General features: G+C 44.1%; 1 protein-coding gene across 1 annotated transcript in view; it reads right to left on the reverse strand.

Annotated features, from left to right (window-relative positions):
• Nucleotides 1-16,891, reverse strand: part of ASAP1 (ArfGAP with SH3 domain, ankyrin repeat and PH domain 1) — a 90,877-nt gene extending 73,986 nt beyond the window's left edge. The window contains exons 1-4 of the mRNA XM_039245732.1: nt 16,756-16,891; nt 15,418-15,503; nt 5,022-5,097; nt 3,697-3,783 (exon numbers count right to left, since the gene is read on the reverse strand). Coding sequence (XP_039101663.1) covers nt 3,697-3,783; nt 5,022-5,097; nt 15,418-15,503; nt 16,756-16,839 — 333 coding nt within the window. The 5' untranslated portion in view covers nt 16,840-16,891. The remainder of the gene's footprint in view (nt 1-3,696; nt 3,784-5,021; nt 5,098-15,417; nt 15,504-16,755) is intronic.
• Nucleotides 16,892-18,313: the final 1,422 nt, after the last annotated feature.

The raw sequence follows: 18,313 nt of genomic DNA on the forward strand, positions 1-18,313 counted from the left end.
TCTAGGACTATGAGGCTATTCCACATGGGAGGAGTTCCATGTTCAAAAGCATGTCCTGAATACCTAAACAGAAAGGCACCTGGGTGGGGCACACCCCGTGCCCCTGGGGTGGGTGCTCATACAGTGACCACATGCTGTGCTGCTCCCTCCTGAAGGTAACTAGGTGCTGAATGCACACTTTATTGGGTAAACAGACTCACCCTGAAGAGGTTACAAATTCTAGTCATTTTTTAAATCTGAGTCATTTCTTGGTCTGAAAAGATTCCTTCCGGCTGAAACATCTAACGGGACATATTCAATCACCTGAGGGAGGGGTGGGGGGGTGGACTGGGGTCTAGGACTGTCTTCTGAAATTCTTCTATATGTTTATTTTTAATCAGGGCCCACAGCCTTGCACTCATAGTAACTTTTTAATGTTACTGAAATCTGAAATCTCCCTGCATAAAAATTCTTATGAAAAGAATAACTCCCTTCCTTTGAATGCTGTCCACTGAGCTAAGGGGCCCTTTGCCCATGGAACTGCTAGTCTGTCCGAATGCTTTCCAACTATGTAGCCCTGTCAGCAAGTTCATTAATCCTTAAAATAAAACAAGTTTTAAAAATAAGACTACTTTTCTTAAGCAAGGATTTGGATGCTAATAACTTAAGAAAAATAATTCTAAATTTGCCTCTAAGACATTCCCTACATACATTTATTACTAGCCTAAATAAACTTTACATTATGAATAATGAGCTGAGTGAGCTTTGCTCTCCATTGGGCAAATATGCTTTTATAGGTGAATAAAGTGGCTGATCTCCAGGCTCTGACCTCGGAAGCCCCTCCCATTACGCCGAGCAGGAAGGAAGCCATTCGTTTCAGAAGTCCAACCTGGGCAAGCCTACATTAACTACTAATGAGTTCTAAGACTTAAGGAAGTCCCACAAACGATAATTTCTGCACTCTGACAAACGAGGGCCATTTAGCTTGCTTTGCAGGGTGTCTAGATAAATGAAAAGAGGATTTTCTTTTTTTAAGAAAACAAATCGTGGAGCATTCACACTAATAATAGTTAACAAAGCAAGACACAATGGAAGGAATGAAACAGGTCCTGAATCCTTTGACAGCATAAAAAAAATCAACATGTATTCAGGAAAGAGAAATACGAGTGAGAAATCTATTCAGACAAAAAACACAAAACCAAACTTAAACACAATGAACTTCAAACCTTGGGGAAATTCCACAATGGGAGCCAAGAAATGGAAACTGTAGAATGAAACTATGGTGTTATTTTTTTTAGTTCAATTTTCTATTCTCTATTAGCAGGTACAGACAAATCACCTGACTTTCTTATTAGAAAACTGTATTAACATATAAAATGCATTATTATGGAGTCAAGTCTCAAATCTTTTTAGACTGCAAGCGATTACTGATTAATTTAATGGGGTTTCAGATGCTTCTGGCATCCAACCTAAAACTAACCTCTACTACCGAAGCTTCAAATCTCTTGTGGAAGGGATACATGGAGTGGGCCACGGTTCCTTTCTGTTTCACCTTATTTACTTAGTAAATACTTACTGAGTAACTTTTGGGTGCCAGATACTGTGGAGAGAGAGGTGAGCCAAACACAGAATGTGTCAAACACCTCGCAAACCACACTATCATGGGCTAGTGAGAGAGACTCAAAATGCTGGAATTTTGGGAAAGGTTTATGGATGTCATTATTAAAAATAAGATATTTTCAACTCTAAATATAGTTATGGAGCAAGCAGTTCTCTTGGGAAGTTAGACTATTATAAAAACTCAAGATAATTAACTTCATAGAACATGTGCCAGAAGTCAGTGAAGAATTTCACTTCTGACAAGAAAAAACAAGTCCACCAAAAATCTGGGTATCCTATTTACAGCTCAGATTCTTGGAGCTTCCTTTCAAAGAGTCAAGCAAGAACCTGGTGGGGGCGAAGAGGTTAAATAATTTGCTGGGTGCTTTTAATTTCTTAGGTCATTTATCAGATCAGATCTACACTCTTCTCGAATAGTAGCGCTACGGAGAGAACTCGATGGTGGACGGTCCTCCTTTCTTATTTGAGTCGTTAAAAATCATTACATTCTTATTACTTAGTTGGCAATGCGAGATGATAGCAGCATGAGAACTGGGCAGGTGGTGTGACAGATCAATCTTACTTGTAAAATACTCTGGACGTGGTGCTAATGGACACTCATCATTTATTAATTTGGAGCGGCGTTAAATCAAACCAGGTGCATTTCATCATGTACACACTCCTTTGGCTTCTTTGAACTTTGGTCTTTAGCTACCGTGAGCAGAATACATCAATCTCTTTGCTAAGACTAAGAGGGACTGCGATAGTCCATCCCCGGCCCCCACACCCCCCAAGAAAGCTCCCACGTACAGGAAGGAGGTAATACTATACAACAAAGCAAAGGTAGGAAGTGGCTAAGGGCATTTCGGTAACTACAAAACCTCACAGTTTTCTCAACAGCAATCTACCTCTTACGCCTCCTCCATTTAGGTCTTTCTATTGCTTTGACACAGAGAAATCCTTCAAGGAGACTACATCTCCTGGGATTTGTATGCCAGTAATAAGCACCTTCAGAAGAGGCCTGGAAACACAAGGCAGGTGCTGGCTGAAGACAACATGGGTACACGGCTCACATGCAGCTTCCTGCACTGATGCCCATTTCTCCAGGCTGGCAGGTGCCCAGGGTTACAGGCTGCGGACTTCTCTCACCTGATGAAACCCCAGAGGGCGACATTCACTCAGTAAAGAGAACCTTCGGGGCTGCTTTCACAGATTAGTGTTGCTTCCATGTTCAGGGACGCTGCCTTTTGTTTTGGACTCATGAACCCCTTCAGAAACTTTAGGAATGTACAGTCGGTTTGCCCTTGTGAGGTGATGTCACGAGCAGATGACAATATAAAAAATGCTATATATTATGTGATTATTAAATATTGCATTGAGAAATTGCACTTAAATTCAGTGCATAATAATTTCATAATATAAGCAGGCACATTTTAACTCTCCCCTAGCTAAGGAATGGTGCTCACTACCTAGTTTACCCTCAGCATGAAGTCCACACCCTGTTACGTGCGTCCAAGGTTGTCCATAATCAGGCCTGGGTTTCTACCTCGGAAACCCCATCTCTCAATTTTCCACCCTCCTTGCCCCCAACTGTCTGCAGCCTGCTGGCGTGCCAGGCAGTATGCAACTCGGAGTCCCCTCCTGCTGACCCGCCACCCCCCAGCGGATCTCTTACGGCATTAATACTGCTTTGCGTAGGACTCCTGGTTCGTACAGCTGGCCTGCTCTCTATTATAGGGATCTGTGTCAGCCTCCCCTGGCTGTCCAGAAAGGACAGAGATGATCGAGACGGGATGGCGGTGTGCACTTCACCCCGAGAGGATGCAGCGCTTCTGAGCTACACGTCTTCAAAGCCGGAATGGCAAGCCTAGCGGCTATGGAATTGCAGCCTGGGCGTTAAGCACATCTTTTGTATAAAGAAGGCAAGGAAATAAGGCACAACTGTTACACGGGCCATGCAGTGGGGATACACTTATGTCTTTGAGCTCACGTGTCCCCACAACCACGGTGGCAGGAGGCGCTGACATGCCCGCTTTGCAGATCAGGAAACACGCAAAGGCCGTCGCAGGCCACCTCACTTATACTGGTAACCCTGCTGGAAACATCTAGATCACCTACTTCTTTCTGATCAAGTTGAAGAGAGGATTTTATTAAGTCTCGGAGTGCAGTTAGCTGTTTCTTTTCTTCATCCTGGGTCTGTTTTATCTGTGACAGAAAAACATGACTTTTATCACGTGTCCTTAATACATTTATGAGCAGAACTTAATTCATCCAAATATACACCAGTCATTAAACAGTTTAATCAGAGTTGATTTCCTCATTAAAGTCTTTGACACGAAGTCACTTTTTCTATGAAAGGCAGAGTCTTCTCGTTTTATGGAAGTACCAGTGAGTTTTAAAATAAGTGCATCTGCACCATGCTTTCTTAAGTATTCTCTGGGCAAGACGATTAAATCTGAAGTACTGTTTCAAACAAAGTTAAGAAATAACATTGAGTCACTTGCTTCTGGTTTTTCAAAGGGTGGGAACAGGAATACCAGGATGTGATTAAATGGGCCAGAAGAAAATGGCAAAAAGGACCAGAACCCAATGGGCTAATGTATACATGAAAGTTACCCTTTGCCGGAGGGTAAGGAACTGGTGATGCTTTTTTTAATCAGCTGGAACTTAACTGCAACCATGTTAACGATTAAAAGACAATCGCAGGGGCATCTGGGTGGCTCAGTTGGTTAGGCATCTGACTTCGGCTCACATCATGATCTCACGATTCGTGGGTTCGAGCCCCGTGTTGGGCTCTGTGCTGTCAGCTCAGAGCCTGGACCCTCCTTCGGATTCTATGCCTCCCTCTCTCTCTGCCCCTCCCTAGCTCGTGCTCTGTCTGTCTCTCTCTCTCAAAAATAAACATTAAGAAAAAAGAATCAAAAAATATGGTCATACTCAAAATATATGTTTAAAATTATTCAGTGCCTAGTGGTTTATGGGGAATAAACTGGTCATTTCTACTCCTGCATTTAGTTTTTTTCTCAAAGAAGTTTTTGTGATTTTACCATAAAAGTAAAAGCTAGATATCAGATGAAAGAGAAAATACAGAATAAGCAAGTAAAAAAAAAAAATCCTAAGCATGCCTACTGCGAGAGTCTTAAGTTCTATGCTTCCAGGGGCAAAACATTCTGCCACACAGACTGCAGGACACTTGCATATGGCGCTGCTGGACCCCTAATGGAGATCTATCCAGAACCACTGCTTACACATCCCTGCTCTTCCCGGGCCCCACAAACTTTAGGCTATTTGACCACTGAGGACTTTGGGGTTAAACTGTTAGGTTTATACAGACACATCACTTACTCTTGCTTCTTTAAAGTTCTTCTCATAGAGAATTCAAATTTCCTGATATTTAGCTACAAAAACAACTTAAAGTGCACATGTTTTATAAAAATACTTACATTATATAAATCAGCAGCCAGTTTTTCAATGTACTGTTTCAATTTGTCAGCCGTTTTCAAGCCATCTTGAAAGAAACTATGATAGAGAACACCAGAGATTTACCGCAAGTATAAAAAAGAAATAAACCCTAGTTACCTGAAAAATCGAAATATATTTACTCTTTTCCCACATAGTTAAACACTTTTTTAAAAAGCTAATTTATTTATTCTTTGAGAGAGGAGGGAGAGAGAGCACAAGATGGGGAGGGTCGGGGCGGGGGGAGAGAGAGAGAGAGAGAGAGAGAAGGGACCTAAGCAGGCTCACACTGTCAGTGCAGAGACTGACATGGGCTCGATCTCATAAACTGTGAGATCATGACCTGTGCCAAAATCAAGAGTCACACGCTTAGCCAACTGAGCCACCCACACTCCCCTACAGAAAACACTTATAAGTGAATTTCAGTGTTTTATAAAGATGCACCAACAGACAGATCACGGGTACCATCTGACACATGCTAGCAGCTATCACGTAGACACTACGAATTACAGCCATGGTCTCAACACAGTGATTCATGTGCCTTCCTGTCTGTCCACAGAACCATTCCTTCTGGTTGTGCCATATTTGTATGTGAAAGAGAGAGACACACACATTAACCAGTGGAATAACATGAGGTTGAATTAGATGCTCTAAGGAGAAAAGGGACTTTTCAGGAAACAAAGGCCCCAGGAAAGCTGGCCATCTTTCAGTTCCCCAAAGACCACTGGGCGCATGCTTGAAACCCAGAAGCTGGGTTGACAGTATCTGACCATGTGCACAAGGAGACTGTACCCCACACCCTGAGTCATAACCAGCAAGGACACGTGCCGCGCATTTGCGAGCTCAGTAGGCTGTGCGTTCTGGCTGTTGTTTCAACGACTCCCCACAAAAACCTTAACGAGTTCACGAGCACTTCAATCTCCTCTCCCTTTCAGAGAGTAAACTGAGGCACAGGCTGAGCACCTGACTTGCTCACACAACTAGTCAAGTGGCAAGACTGGGATTCGGGGCCAGGTTCCGATTCCGACGCCCTTGCCGGTGACTACCAAGTGAAGAGATTTCTTCTTGTCTGATGCCTCCACTGAGGAGTGCCACTCGTTCCGGTGTTTAGAATTTTCTTTTCCTTCGTGGAGGCTTCTCTACCCCTACCCCACAGCAGGTTATTTCTCCCTACGCTTTATCTGTTGCTGTCTCCCCACCAAAGAATGAGGTCCTTGAGAATGAAAACTCTCATCTCTGGATTGCACTGGGCCCAACATCAAGCAGATGCTCAGTGAGTGACTGCGTAAGAATGCAAGAAGTTTTCGGGCCCATCTTGGGATGGAGATATAGATAGATATAGATATACACATTTAAATATGTACATTTGATGGTAACAATACATCTGTATCAGAACTGGACTCCCAACAGTGATACCAAAAACTACATGTTCCAAAAATTTTTAAGGTTGACCTCTTCAGCTGAGAACCCTTACTAAAAATAAGGAAAGGAAATACTATCTTCAGAAGGCCTTCGGCAACAGGAATGGGAGAGAGGAGAGCTTTCCAGATAACTGTTAACTGGAGTCCTCCATGTAAATTCTCTTCTCCCATTTGGCTGCACCACCACTGCCTGTCAGGATGAAAGTGAAACTTCTTGGTACAGAATCGAATAAAATTTATGTCCTGGCCCCTGAATATCTTCCTGGTTTTATCTCCTACCTCTTTCCTTTAAAAGATATGAACTCTAGCCATGCTACATTTTTTTCCAACTGCTGCCCTGGCCTTTCCGTATGCTGTTCCCTTGCTGAAATGCCCTTCCCCACTGTACGTTTACTGTGCTCAGCTCAGTTGCTGCCTCCCACAGCGGCTTTCCCGTGTGTCGCCTGTCCAGGGGAAGGCATCTTCCAGCACGGGCTGTGCCCAGGCCTCATGCTAGCCCTAGAGGAGCCAGTGGCCGTGCTCTGTCCAGGGCAGACCATTCACGAACATCAACCAGAACCAGCCTCATCTACAGGCAGGGAAAGTGTCTGTCAAGGAGGCATTAACCTTGTATGGCCACAAAGTTAATCACAGCAAAACCAGTTCTGATCTCGGATACTTGGGTAGTTTCTGGAGAAAGTGTGTGAAGGCAGAACACATCAGGGTATGGTGGATGCTGTCAGAACTCCTTACGACAGAGAAAGCAAGAGCCTTAGGGTCCGAGGATTATCGCCTAGAATCTGCCGGAGGATTTCCAAGGGGTGGGACCCTGGCGAGTCACTTCACCTCTGCTCATGTGACCTGTATTCGGTGGGGCTGGAAACACACACAACACGTGTGAAATCCCTCCGCAGAGCGCTGCGAAGTGAGGCCGTGCTCAGCATGTTAGCTTTCCTTCCTGGAGCTGTGTGGGTTTATCACGAGTCATGTCCTTCCCAGGCGGACGCAGATTTGTCGTGGACACGTTTGTAAAATTGTCTCATTTTCACTTTCAACACTCTCTTTTTATTTTTTAAGGTGAGTTTACATGACAATGCTGTAGATTGGGTTTTGAAATGGGGTAGCCACTAGCAGCTAATTTAAATAAAGTTCAAGAAATTTAAAATTCAGTTCCTGAAGTCTCAGTAGCCACACGGGGCCAGTGGGTACCATGTTGGACCGTAAAGAGTATCATCATTTCCATGATGGCAGAAAGTTCCACCGGACAAACTGGAAAAACAAACTCAGCTTTGAAAAGCACATGGGGATATTACAGAAGACTCACATTTTAAGGAGGGGGAGGACACTGTTTCAGTCTGAGATGGCACAGTTGACAATGAGATGATAGTTACCGGCAGTGGAGGCAAGTGGGAGGGGGACAAATCCCTGCTACTTCTAAGGCTGAAGAAAGACCCCAATGAGTCTGTTTTTCTGCACTTGGCTTCTTCAGAACATTATGGACAGAGACCCAGAAAAATCAATATAATGAGCAACCATCTTAATCTACACTAGGACCCAATTTTTATAAGTAAATCAGACACATAAACTCAGTAATCTGAGTGAGATTATAGGTTTTCTCTTTTGTTAAATTCATTTTCTAATTATTTTCTAAAAAAGATCAGATCTTAGGCAAAACAAAATTACAGAAACAAACCGACATTTAGTCTGGAAGAAGGATGAGCTGAGCCCCTCGCAGAAACTTAGTTGAGGGCTGACTTCTGCTTTTTGGTGAGAAAGCGGAGCCGGCTGCAGGGGATGGGCTGTGGGGGGTACAGAATGGTCCCGACACTGGTAACACAGCCATCAGTAGGCAACGGCCCACGTGCTATCTACTGTCCCCTCTCTAGTGACCCCTCTGCTCTGTGTCTCAGCTACGAGCTGGGCGGGACTCAGAATCACAGTCACACATCACCTGTGACGACACTGCACTGGGGGCAGCTGGCTTCTCGTCCCCTGTTCCATTCCTCCACTTCAGATCACTCTGGTTTCCTGGAAACGCGTGAACTTTGGAGGGAAAAGTGCATCAGATTCTGGCTCTAAATCCCACAGTATGTAGAACCTTGGGTGGGTTACTGACCCTTCTGAAAATGAGTGTGATCGTCTCCAAAGGTGGGACATTTTCTGGCTTCCAGGAGCACCGGATGAGCTACTACAGATAAAAGTGTTTTGTTAATTGGAAAATGAAGTCCAAATGTCAGTTCTGATTACCTGCCACTCAACTTAAACCTGTGAGCGAGCCTTCCCCGTAGAGGGTGAAATTACCTCTCTGACATCCCACTTGTCCCTTGGCCACTTTCTCCGAAAATTACTGAAATATAATGAGATCTCTGGAAAATAGATGATGATTAACAGTAATAATAATAATGGCAGCTGGCACATAATTATTTACTCTGTGCCAGTCACTCACTATTATGCATAATTAAGTATCCCCTTTAAGTCTCATTAGAGGCCAACAAAATAATTATTATTATTAACCTATAACAGACAAGGTAACTGAGGCCCAGAGAGGTCAAGCTGCTTAACTAGGGTCATCTAGTCATTAAGTGCAGAGTTGGGATTGGAGTGTAAGTTTTCCTATCTCTGGAGCACAGGGTAGTTAAAGAAATGAGGCCGATCTGGGTCTAAACCCTGGCTCTCCGCTGAGTAACAGCAGAATCTGAATCCTTGCGCCTCCCTGTCCTTCTACAGGAAAAGGAGATAATCTCATGTACCTTGGCGAGTTCTTGTAAGCACTGCGATACTGTTGTTAGAATGCCAGGCACAGAGAAACAGTTCTATACGTGATGGTCACAAGCCAGCAAAACGAGCCTCATTATTTCTCTGACCTTAGGGACATAGCTGCATGGGCTCCACTTCTTAAATAAGCAGCTTGAAAGAAACAGGACCACAGTTAAACGACACAGAGTGCAAGAAAGTATAAGATGCCAAGTGATAAGTCAGAAGAACCCCCACATTTACACTGACAGGCTGTGACACACCCATCACCGTGGGGTGCGAACTCATCAACACTGAACGTAGTCCCCCGTCCCCCAGGCAGAACACCCCCCGCTCAGGGCCAGGCGGGGTCTTCTCTATCCGGAGAAAGTTGCTACAAACTTCACTTCTTATTCTGCATCTTCTGTCCCAAGGGAGACACTATGTTCTCTCTGCTTTTAATTTAATTTAATTTAAAAGAGAGACCGGAGCATTTCCCTGCTCAGCTTAGAAAGAGGTGTGGCATGTGGCCAAAGGCTGAAATGCTCAGACTGTAATATTATTTTCAAAAGAAGTTAGGATGTCCTGTAGTTTCAAAGAGAGTATGGTTCTCTAAAACAAATCAAATTATAAAACAAGTTAAAAAAGTAAAGTGAGGGGCGCCTGGGTGGCTCAGTTGGTTGAGCGTCCGACTTCAGCTCAGGTCATGATCTCACACTCTTGCGTTCGAGCGCCACGTCAGGCTCTGTGCTGACAGCTCAGAGCCTGGAGCCTGCTTTGGATTCTGTGTATCCCCCTCTCTCTGCCCCTCCCTCACTTGCACTCTGTTTCTCTCACTCTCTCTCAAAATAAATAAACATAATTAAAAAAAATTTTTTTTAAATAATAAAAAAGTAAAGTGACTTCTTGAACACATCAACTGTCAGCCTCTCCTGAAATCTTATTTCCAAGCTTCAGGCACTGACTTCCCGCTGTCCGGGGTGACATTTTCTCCTAGAGACATTCCTTGTGTGTCCTGAGGTACTGAAGAAACTTAATTAGTGTCAGTACTGATTAACTGCAAATACATCTTGACAGTTCAGATGAAAGAGCGAGCTGAGAGTGATATCCTGGGCTTCCATAGAAAGATGCTTTGGAACAGAGCTGTCTAGACCCAAATCCAGGCTTACCAAATTCGGATTTGTGACAACTGAAAGCATGGGCTCTGGAGTTACAGAGACTTGGGTTCATGACCTAATTATAAGTTCCCTGAGGTCATGGGTCTTTGTTTTTGCACTGTTGCTGTTTTCTGCATTAAAAAAAAAAAATGAGATAAAATTCATGCACAATGAAATTTACCATTTCAACATGTACAAGTTAGTTTTTAGTATATTTGTGACGTGGTGCAAATATCACCACCACCCAAGTCCAGAACCTGTCCATCACCCCAAAAAGAAAACCTGCTCCTATGAGCAGTGATTCTCAATTCTTCCTTTCCCCGGCAAACAATAATCCGCGTTCTGTCTCAGTGGACATGTCTTCCTGGACATTTCCTTGAAATGGAATCACACGATGTGTGGCCTTCCACGTCTGGCTTCTTCCACTTGAATAATGTGGGGGCTGGTCCTCCGTGTCGTACGGTGTACGAGGATCTGTAACCCTTGAGGGAGCTTCCTGGGTGGGATCTGAAACTGGCCCCTGTAATCGGAGGGCAGGGAGAGGGCCGAGGCAGCAGCCACTCCAGGCTGGCAGGTAGCAGGGGTAGCAGCAGCGAAGGGAGCTTACGGTCCAATGTTGTCTCCGGAGGCAGCAAGGTGCCCGGATCCCGGGACCTGCCTCCAAGTCTTGGGAGTTTATAAAGAGGCCCTGTGTCTTCCACAGCACAGCACCATCTCAAGGCAGCCTCTGGGAGCGGGGAAGGCCTGTGGGAAAGCCACATTCCGAGGACAGGGGAGGGGGAGGAGCCTCTGAATGTCTGGGTCCAGCTCGCCGGCCAGTCACTAGTCATATCCCTTTGGTGACGTGTCCCAACGTGGTTTACAATACGCCATTCTCCCATGCGGCTGAGTAAGGCCCCATTGCGTGCTCTACTGTATCTCGTCCGTCCATTAGCTGATGGATATTTGGGTGTTTCCACGCTTTGGCTATTGTGAATAATGATGCCATAAACGTATAGGAACCGATTTTTGCTTAAATACTTGCTGTTAATTCTCTTGGATATACGCCCAGGCGTGGGATGGCGATGCCTGTAATTCTAGGATTCACTTTTGGAGGCACCATCAAGCTGTCTCCCGAAGCAGTTGCGCCAACTTACATTTCACTCAGCGATGCACTGAGGGCTCCAGTTTCTCTCCATTCTCGCCAAGACCTATTTTCCACTTTGTTGCTTCTCTTGTATTTTAAACAGTGCCATCCTAGTGGGTACGGAGTGGTATCTCCGTGTGGTTTTAATGTGTATTTTCCCCAGTGACTGAGATGTTGAGGCTTTTTTCTTGTGCTTTTGGCTACTGTGTATCTCTTTTGGAGAAATGGCTCTTCAAATTCTGTGCCCATGTTTAAACTGGGTTATCTTTCTGTCGTGGAGCTGTAAGAGTTCTTTATATACTATGGATACTAGACCCTTATCAGAGAAGTGACTCGGAACTACTTTCCTCCTGTTCTGTGAGTTGCCTTTTCACTTTCTTAACACTGCCCGTTCGCTCACAAAACCTTTTAAAGTCCAATTTATCTATTTTTTTCCTTTGGTTTCTTTTTCTTTGTCCATTTTGACACCTGTTTACTGAGCATCTAGTGAAAGAGCGAATGTGCCTCTGGGCAAGTTACTCATCCTTCCTGAGCTACGCTTTCCCCACTGCTCTGGATAAAGGTTAGCTATTATTACTTTTAAACTAAGGATACTAGAACAGTGTAAGTGCTTGTGATCCTACAGAGAGATCGTAATGATACTTGCCAGGTGGGAAAAGGAGTGAGTAGCAGAATAATAGGTTTGTCCTGAAAGCAGCACGTTCCGCACAATGCTCGTGTCTGAAAATGAGGAGTGATCGGTGTGGGTGAGCAGAAATGGCTAGCAAAAAGTCTAAAGCTCTTCCTTCCTGCTCCCTTTGTTTTTTCATTATAGCAGCTGCATCCCCACCAGGGTGCTGGGACTAAACAAGGTGTCGCCAGAGCAAATTCACTCTTGGGCACCACCTGACTTTACACGGAACATCATACTGGGAGGGATACTTAGAATATGAAATCACTCTCTCAGTTAAGTAGAGACATTTTACAACTCTATTATATATGTATTAAGAGGTCTTGAGGGACTGCCTGAAGTAGGAAAGACTCAGAGTCTCCCCTAAAGAACACTACCTTGGAGGCACCTGGGGGGCTCCGTCGGTTAAGTGTTCGCCTTTGGCTCAGATCATGATCTCCTGGTCTGTGGGCTCGAGCCCCACGCTGGGCTCTGTGCTGACAGCTCAGAGCCCAGAGCCTGCTTCGGATTCTGTGTCTCCCTCTTTCTCTGCCCCTCTCCCACTTGTGTTCTGTCTCTTTCACTCAAAAATAAACAAATATTAAAAAATTAAAAAAAAAAACCCAAAAACACTACCCTGGTTTCTTGCTGTGTGGGAATTCTTGAGGTTCAACCATGGGGCAGCTAGGCCTGAATGAATCCCATTCTAACTCATTACTCCTTGATGTTTTTGGATACCTCTCCCCACAAGGAGGTTTTACTGTTTAGGGTTTCCTTCTGCTGATCTCTCTCCCCCTGGGAGAGACAGACTCTTCTACCAGATTTCAACGGCCAGAGGCTAGCCATCCCCCAAGCCAAATCCCAACCGCTACCACCCCTTCAAGGAGCTCTCCTCAGTGCCCCTGGATGAAAGTCTCCCCTTTTCCTGATGCCCATAGCATCAGTTACTTCCTGGGCCCACTGTGTTGATGATGATCCAGTTTACTTCCTGTACCAGACAATTAACTTCTAAGGGTAGAGTCTTGTTTCACTTTCGTACCCCAGAACCTACAGGGTGCCTGGCCTCTGTCAGGAGATTGATAAGCAGCTTTGGAAAGGGAAAAAGCCAGGGAAGAAAGAACACAGGGAGGAAATGTCAGCTATACAAGTCAGAAGGGCTCTTCTTTTCGCCTTTACCAATGAAGGCTAAGACATATACAGTTTACAAAATATCTTACATTTTGGAAAACTCATGTTTGTGAAGGTTAAACCCTTCTCTACAGACTAAGAGAATGTGAGATCAAAAGAAAAGAGACTTCTAGGGTACCTGGGAGGCTTAGTCGGTGGAACATGTGACTCTCGATCTTGGGGTTGTGAGTCTGAACCCCTCACTGGGCATAGAGCTTACTTAAAAAAAAAAGAGAGAGAGAGAGAGAGAGAGATTTCTAAAATCAGATAATCAGATTTGCTGCCCAAGTGCTGTAACTGAGGAAGACTGAGAAGCTCACTTATTTCTGTACAGGTGTCAAAGCAATGAGATGTTTCTAGGAAAACAAGTTGATGGAAAGTGAAAGATTCCACCCTCAACTCCAATGAGGGGATAGCACGACACATTTCGCAGTTTCCTATGTGCCCCGCTGAGCTACGAAGCCAAAGGTTAGACCAGGCCTTGAGTGTGAGGCTTCCACAGGCAAACTTTATCTTATAAACGTGAAACTGTTTTCGCTTCAATGGATTATTTTTATACGCGAAACCCATTTATTATACAAGGTAGAATTTGCTTTGAAAAGCAGAAAGAGTTAAGCAAATTCACGTAAATAGCCATCTGATCATTACAATTTTCCCTGAAGAGAAACAACTGTGTACAATATGTGCACCCAGGCGTGGTTTCAATGCTCCGTGGGCTCCTCAGCAAGCGCATACAATGGGGCCGACATCAGGCACGGCACTGCGCATGCACCATCTCATTTCATTCTCACATCTACGAACCTTAGCCCCACCCGACAGATGAGAATACTGAGGTGTAGAGAAGAACCTGATGAAGGTCACAGGGTCACTTGGCTGCCAGGGTCTAAACTTCTCTTTCTGTCTGACTCATGCCTTGTGTGACTCCCACAGCATTAATGCCCACCTCCCTAAATGTCTCAGTTGAATGCAAAAGTATTTTTAGTACATTAAAATTCAGGGGTGCCTGGGTGGCTCAGTCGGTTAAGCATCCAACTTTGGCTCAGGTCATGATCTCCCGGTTTGTGGGTTTGAGCCCAGCATCAGGCTCTGTGCTGACAGCTCGGAGACTGAAGCCTGCTTTGGATTCTTTGTCTCCCTCTCTCTCTGACGCTCCCCTGCTCTCTCTCTCTCTCTCAAGAATAAGTAAACATTAAAAAAATCTTTTTTAAATGGGCATTTTTCATATAAAAACTCTATCAGAAAGCCATGAAAGCTAATCCAGTAAGTAAACAAGAAGTAAATAAGCAAATGTAATGCCGCAGAATCTCAAACATAATAAAAATACAATGTTCATAAAAATGGTGCTGGTTTTTATGAACAACGAATGGTTCTCAAAGCACACTCCCAATTACACAGGCATTCAAGTATGGAGATTAAGTATTCCTTTTTTAAACTTTTTTTAAATGTTTATTTATATTTGAGAGAGACAGAGAGAAAGAGGGAGAGGCAGAGAGAGAGAAAACACAAGTGGGGGAGGGGCAGAGAGAGAGAGAGAGAGAGAGAGAGAGGGAGAGATGGAGATAGAACCTGAAGCAGGCTCCAGGCTCTAAGCTGTCAGTACAGAGCCCGAGGTGGGGCTCAAACTCACAAGCTGTGAGATCATGACTGATCCCAAGTCGGATGCTTAACTGACCGAGCCACCCAGGCGTCCCATAGAGGCAAAGTATTCTTAATGCCCAAGGTATTTAATTTCGCCTAATTCAGATGATGAAAAATAAATTCCAAGTAGCTATATGTGGTACAAACGAACCAATAATAGGTAAAATGCTAAGTAAGGGAGAGGGGGAGGGGGTCACCGAGAAGGCCTCTGTCGTGACAGGGATGTTATGTATCTGTAACAAGAGCTTAACAGACTTCAGGGCCAATGTTAGGATTTGTAAATAAGACAACATTTTTGAGTAACCAAATAGTTGCATTAATATGAGTTACTGATTTACAGAAAACAACGAAGATGGAAGATCATACTATTTCTTACCATGTGGCTATGGAAGATTCTATCAGTATATATAGCAACCAAATGAAACCAGAAAGAAAGAAACAATCAAGAAAGGCAAAGAAGTAAAGGGGCTCTTTACGTGGGCTAATAATCATGGTCAACAGTCCACTTACTTGCATTGTGCGTGGTAATACTTTATAAGATTCTGCAGCAGATCCACACCCTTTTTGGTCTTGATTTCGTTAACTTTAATGAGATACTGTGGAAATAAAACAGAATTGTATGTTGACTGCTACAGACAGGGTTTTCCAGTCATTAGTTTGGGTGGCAGAATATCAGTCGTGAATCTGCACGAGTTACTGAACCTTGGCTTCCTTCAGACAGTGGGAGTTTAATTTGGGAAATGACCACTGGGCACAATCAAAAGTGTACAAACGAAATGATTAGAATGTTAGTGGTTCACAAATTCTCAAGATTAGTTTACTAGACAGGCAGAAATCAAACACAGCAAAAAACATTCTGGAATGTTCGATTATTTCCCTCTGATGCAGTGGATCTCAAACTTAGAGTTCACATGGTCGGCACCTGAAAGACAGACTGTTCTTTGCAGAAAACAAGTAAAATTGCATTCTCTGTGAGGAATATGCTGTGAGGTGCTGAAACTTCTAGAAAGAGTGTTCGGTACTCAAGAATGAAAGAATAAGAAAAAATTAAAATTAAAATAACTTGTTATTAGTTACGTAGTTAACAAACACTACTAGCTCTGATGTTTACCAGTATCCAAGACTTTCTGTTGAGATTGTTTGCTGTTTTTTTTCACTTGTTTTATTATAAAGAAGTGTTTATGCGCAGACAGGTTCAAGAAGAAACTAAAAGGTGGAAGGGGGGGAGAAAAGAATATTCAGAAAAAAGAAAAACGTAAAACTGGGAAAATTCTATCCATTTCAGAATTTCTGGAAAACCGACAGACAAAGTGTTACACACTGGCGTCAGAATGGCAGGTGGCCACGGGTCAAGGAGTACCAGTGCCCGCTGGGAACCCAGTTTGAGAACCACTGCTCTAAGTCAAAGGGAACATGCTTCCATTACATTTCTTTCATGAACTCAGACTTTCTTCACGATCACTTTACTTAAGCTTTCATTCCAACTGGACACATGGTTAAAAAACAACAACACATGCTCTAAACCTGGGCTAGCAGGACTTCACGGTCACCCGTGTTACTCCTCACCAAACGTTTTCTCCTACACTCACTCACAAGCGGCATTCAAGTTCTCACCGAAGAATCCTGCTGTGGCATATAGGGCCCCACAGGACCAAGGCTCAAAATATGAGACAACAGTGAAATGGCAGGTCCCACAAGGCTTGGAGAAAAATGGAGATGAGAACCCTTAAGAAACAGTCCCTCCTCTCATACTCAAACAGCCTGCACTCAAGCAGAAAAACTGCTGAGCTGCCAGAAAGTTCACGGTTAACCGAGCGCCAGGCAGATGCCTGCAGCAGCGGCTCTTACTTCGCACATCTGGAGCTGGAAGAGGCGCCTCTCCTTCTCCATCTCTTCTGCGATCTCGGCTCCCGTGATCTCCGTGCGGATCATGCCGTGCTGCTTCGCGTGCTCTCTCTTCTCCTTCTCGATTTTTGTACTGTGATCAAAGCAGATGCCGTCATTTAAAAACAAAACCAGAAACAAACATTCATGCCCTTCCTTTAGGTCTTTCCTTTAACGGGGGTCACTGACTCTTTCTTAATTACTAGAGGTAAGATGCACGAACTCTTAAGTTGGTAACATTGATTGAAAGTAAGAATCAAAGAGGACATACACACACATTGTATAGATTGTCACCTAGGAAACCTCGTCCACTGTACCTCTGATCCTACACATGGATGAATTCTTATAATTAAAATTTCTTCACGAGGACGTTTCGGTCCTCGTGAAGAAATTTTCACAGCTGACTTTTGCTTGGGCGAAGTTATTTTCCGATGAAAAAGAAAGTTGGAGATCTGAGGCATATCTTGATTGCCAACAGATTTGGAGTCTGAGAATTATTTCAGGACAATCCAAGCACATAGTGAGCACAAAAAGTCGTCCAAGGTAATTTCCAACATTCCTCTACAGCGGGGCCACTTTCATATCCCCGTAACACATTTTAATTGTTCAGTCACCTGGCAGTGGGCTGCACAGAATAAGGAGGGGAGAGATCCCAATCGACAACTTGGAATCCTATGAAAACGTCCTTCAGTGGGGGGGGGAGGAAACCCGCCGAGTAGGAAGGGCCTGTATTAGCCCCGCACGACCTGAGACTCAGTCAGCTGTGATGGGTGATGTTCTAACAGTAACATCAATGGTGACAACTCTCTTTCTGAAAATCCATCTAACTTGAAAACACTCTTCCAATTTCAGAAAGAGCCTGGAATTTCTAGTTGTGAATGCAAAGACAAGCTGCATTTAGGTCTTCTTTTAAATCTGGGTGGTGGGAAATTCAACCCCGAAGAAAGCCAATATCCTTGTCTATATACAAACATGGTGTGGAAAATCAACCCAAAGGAAAATCTCCTGCAAATCTGGTTGGGGCTCCTCTAACCATAATGCCAAATCTAAGTATCTTTTATCGTGCCACGCTGGCCATCAAAAAGGTGTGGGAGCAGACAGAGAATAAGCCTCAGCCTCTCTCCACTGGCGTAGGTGGGAAAAGCAGTAGGAAACTGAAGATACTTGAGAAGAACCGTGAGGAACGGGCATAACTGAAGAGTAGAAGACTGTGAGTTAATGTGGTAACTTGACCACATGACTTCGTTTCTTCTTCCTGCTGTTAAGAAGTATAAATTCCCAAAGACAAGAACTGAAGACAAAAAAAGATGAAAGAATTCAACAAATATTTGGAAGAGCAGATGTACAGAGAGAGAAAGATAAAGGGCATTCCCCACACACAAGGGCTCCCTGCCTCCCTGGACGTCGTGGCTTCCAGACTCCCGTCACGTACCATCCCTAGACCCGGGGCTGAGGGAGCTGAATGGTGCCAGACACACCCCGGACACTGACGCCTAGAATGCTCCTGAAGACAAAGCTGTCT

Source organism: Hyaena hyaena, unplaced genomic scaffold, assembly GCF_003009895.1.
Source record: "Hyaena hyaena isolate Hyena2069 unplaced genomic scaffold, ASM300989v1 scaffold_268, whole genome shotgun sequence".
NCBI classification, from domain to species: domain Eukaryota; kingdom Metazoa; phylum Chordata; class Mammalia; order Carnivora; family Hyaenidae; genus Hyaena; species Hyaena hyaena.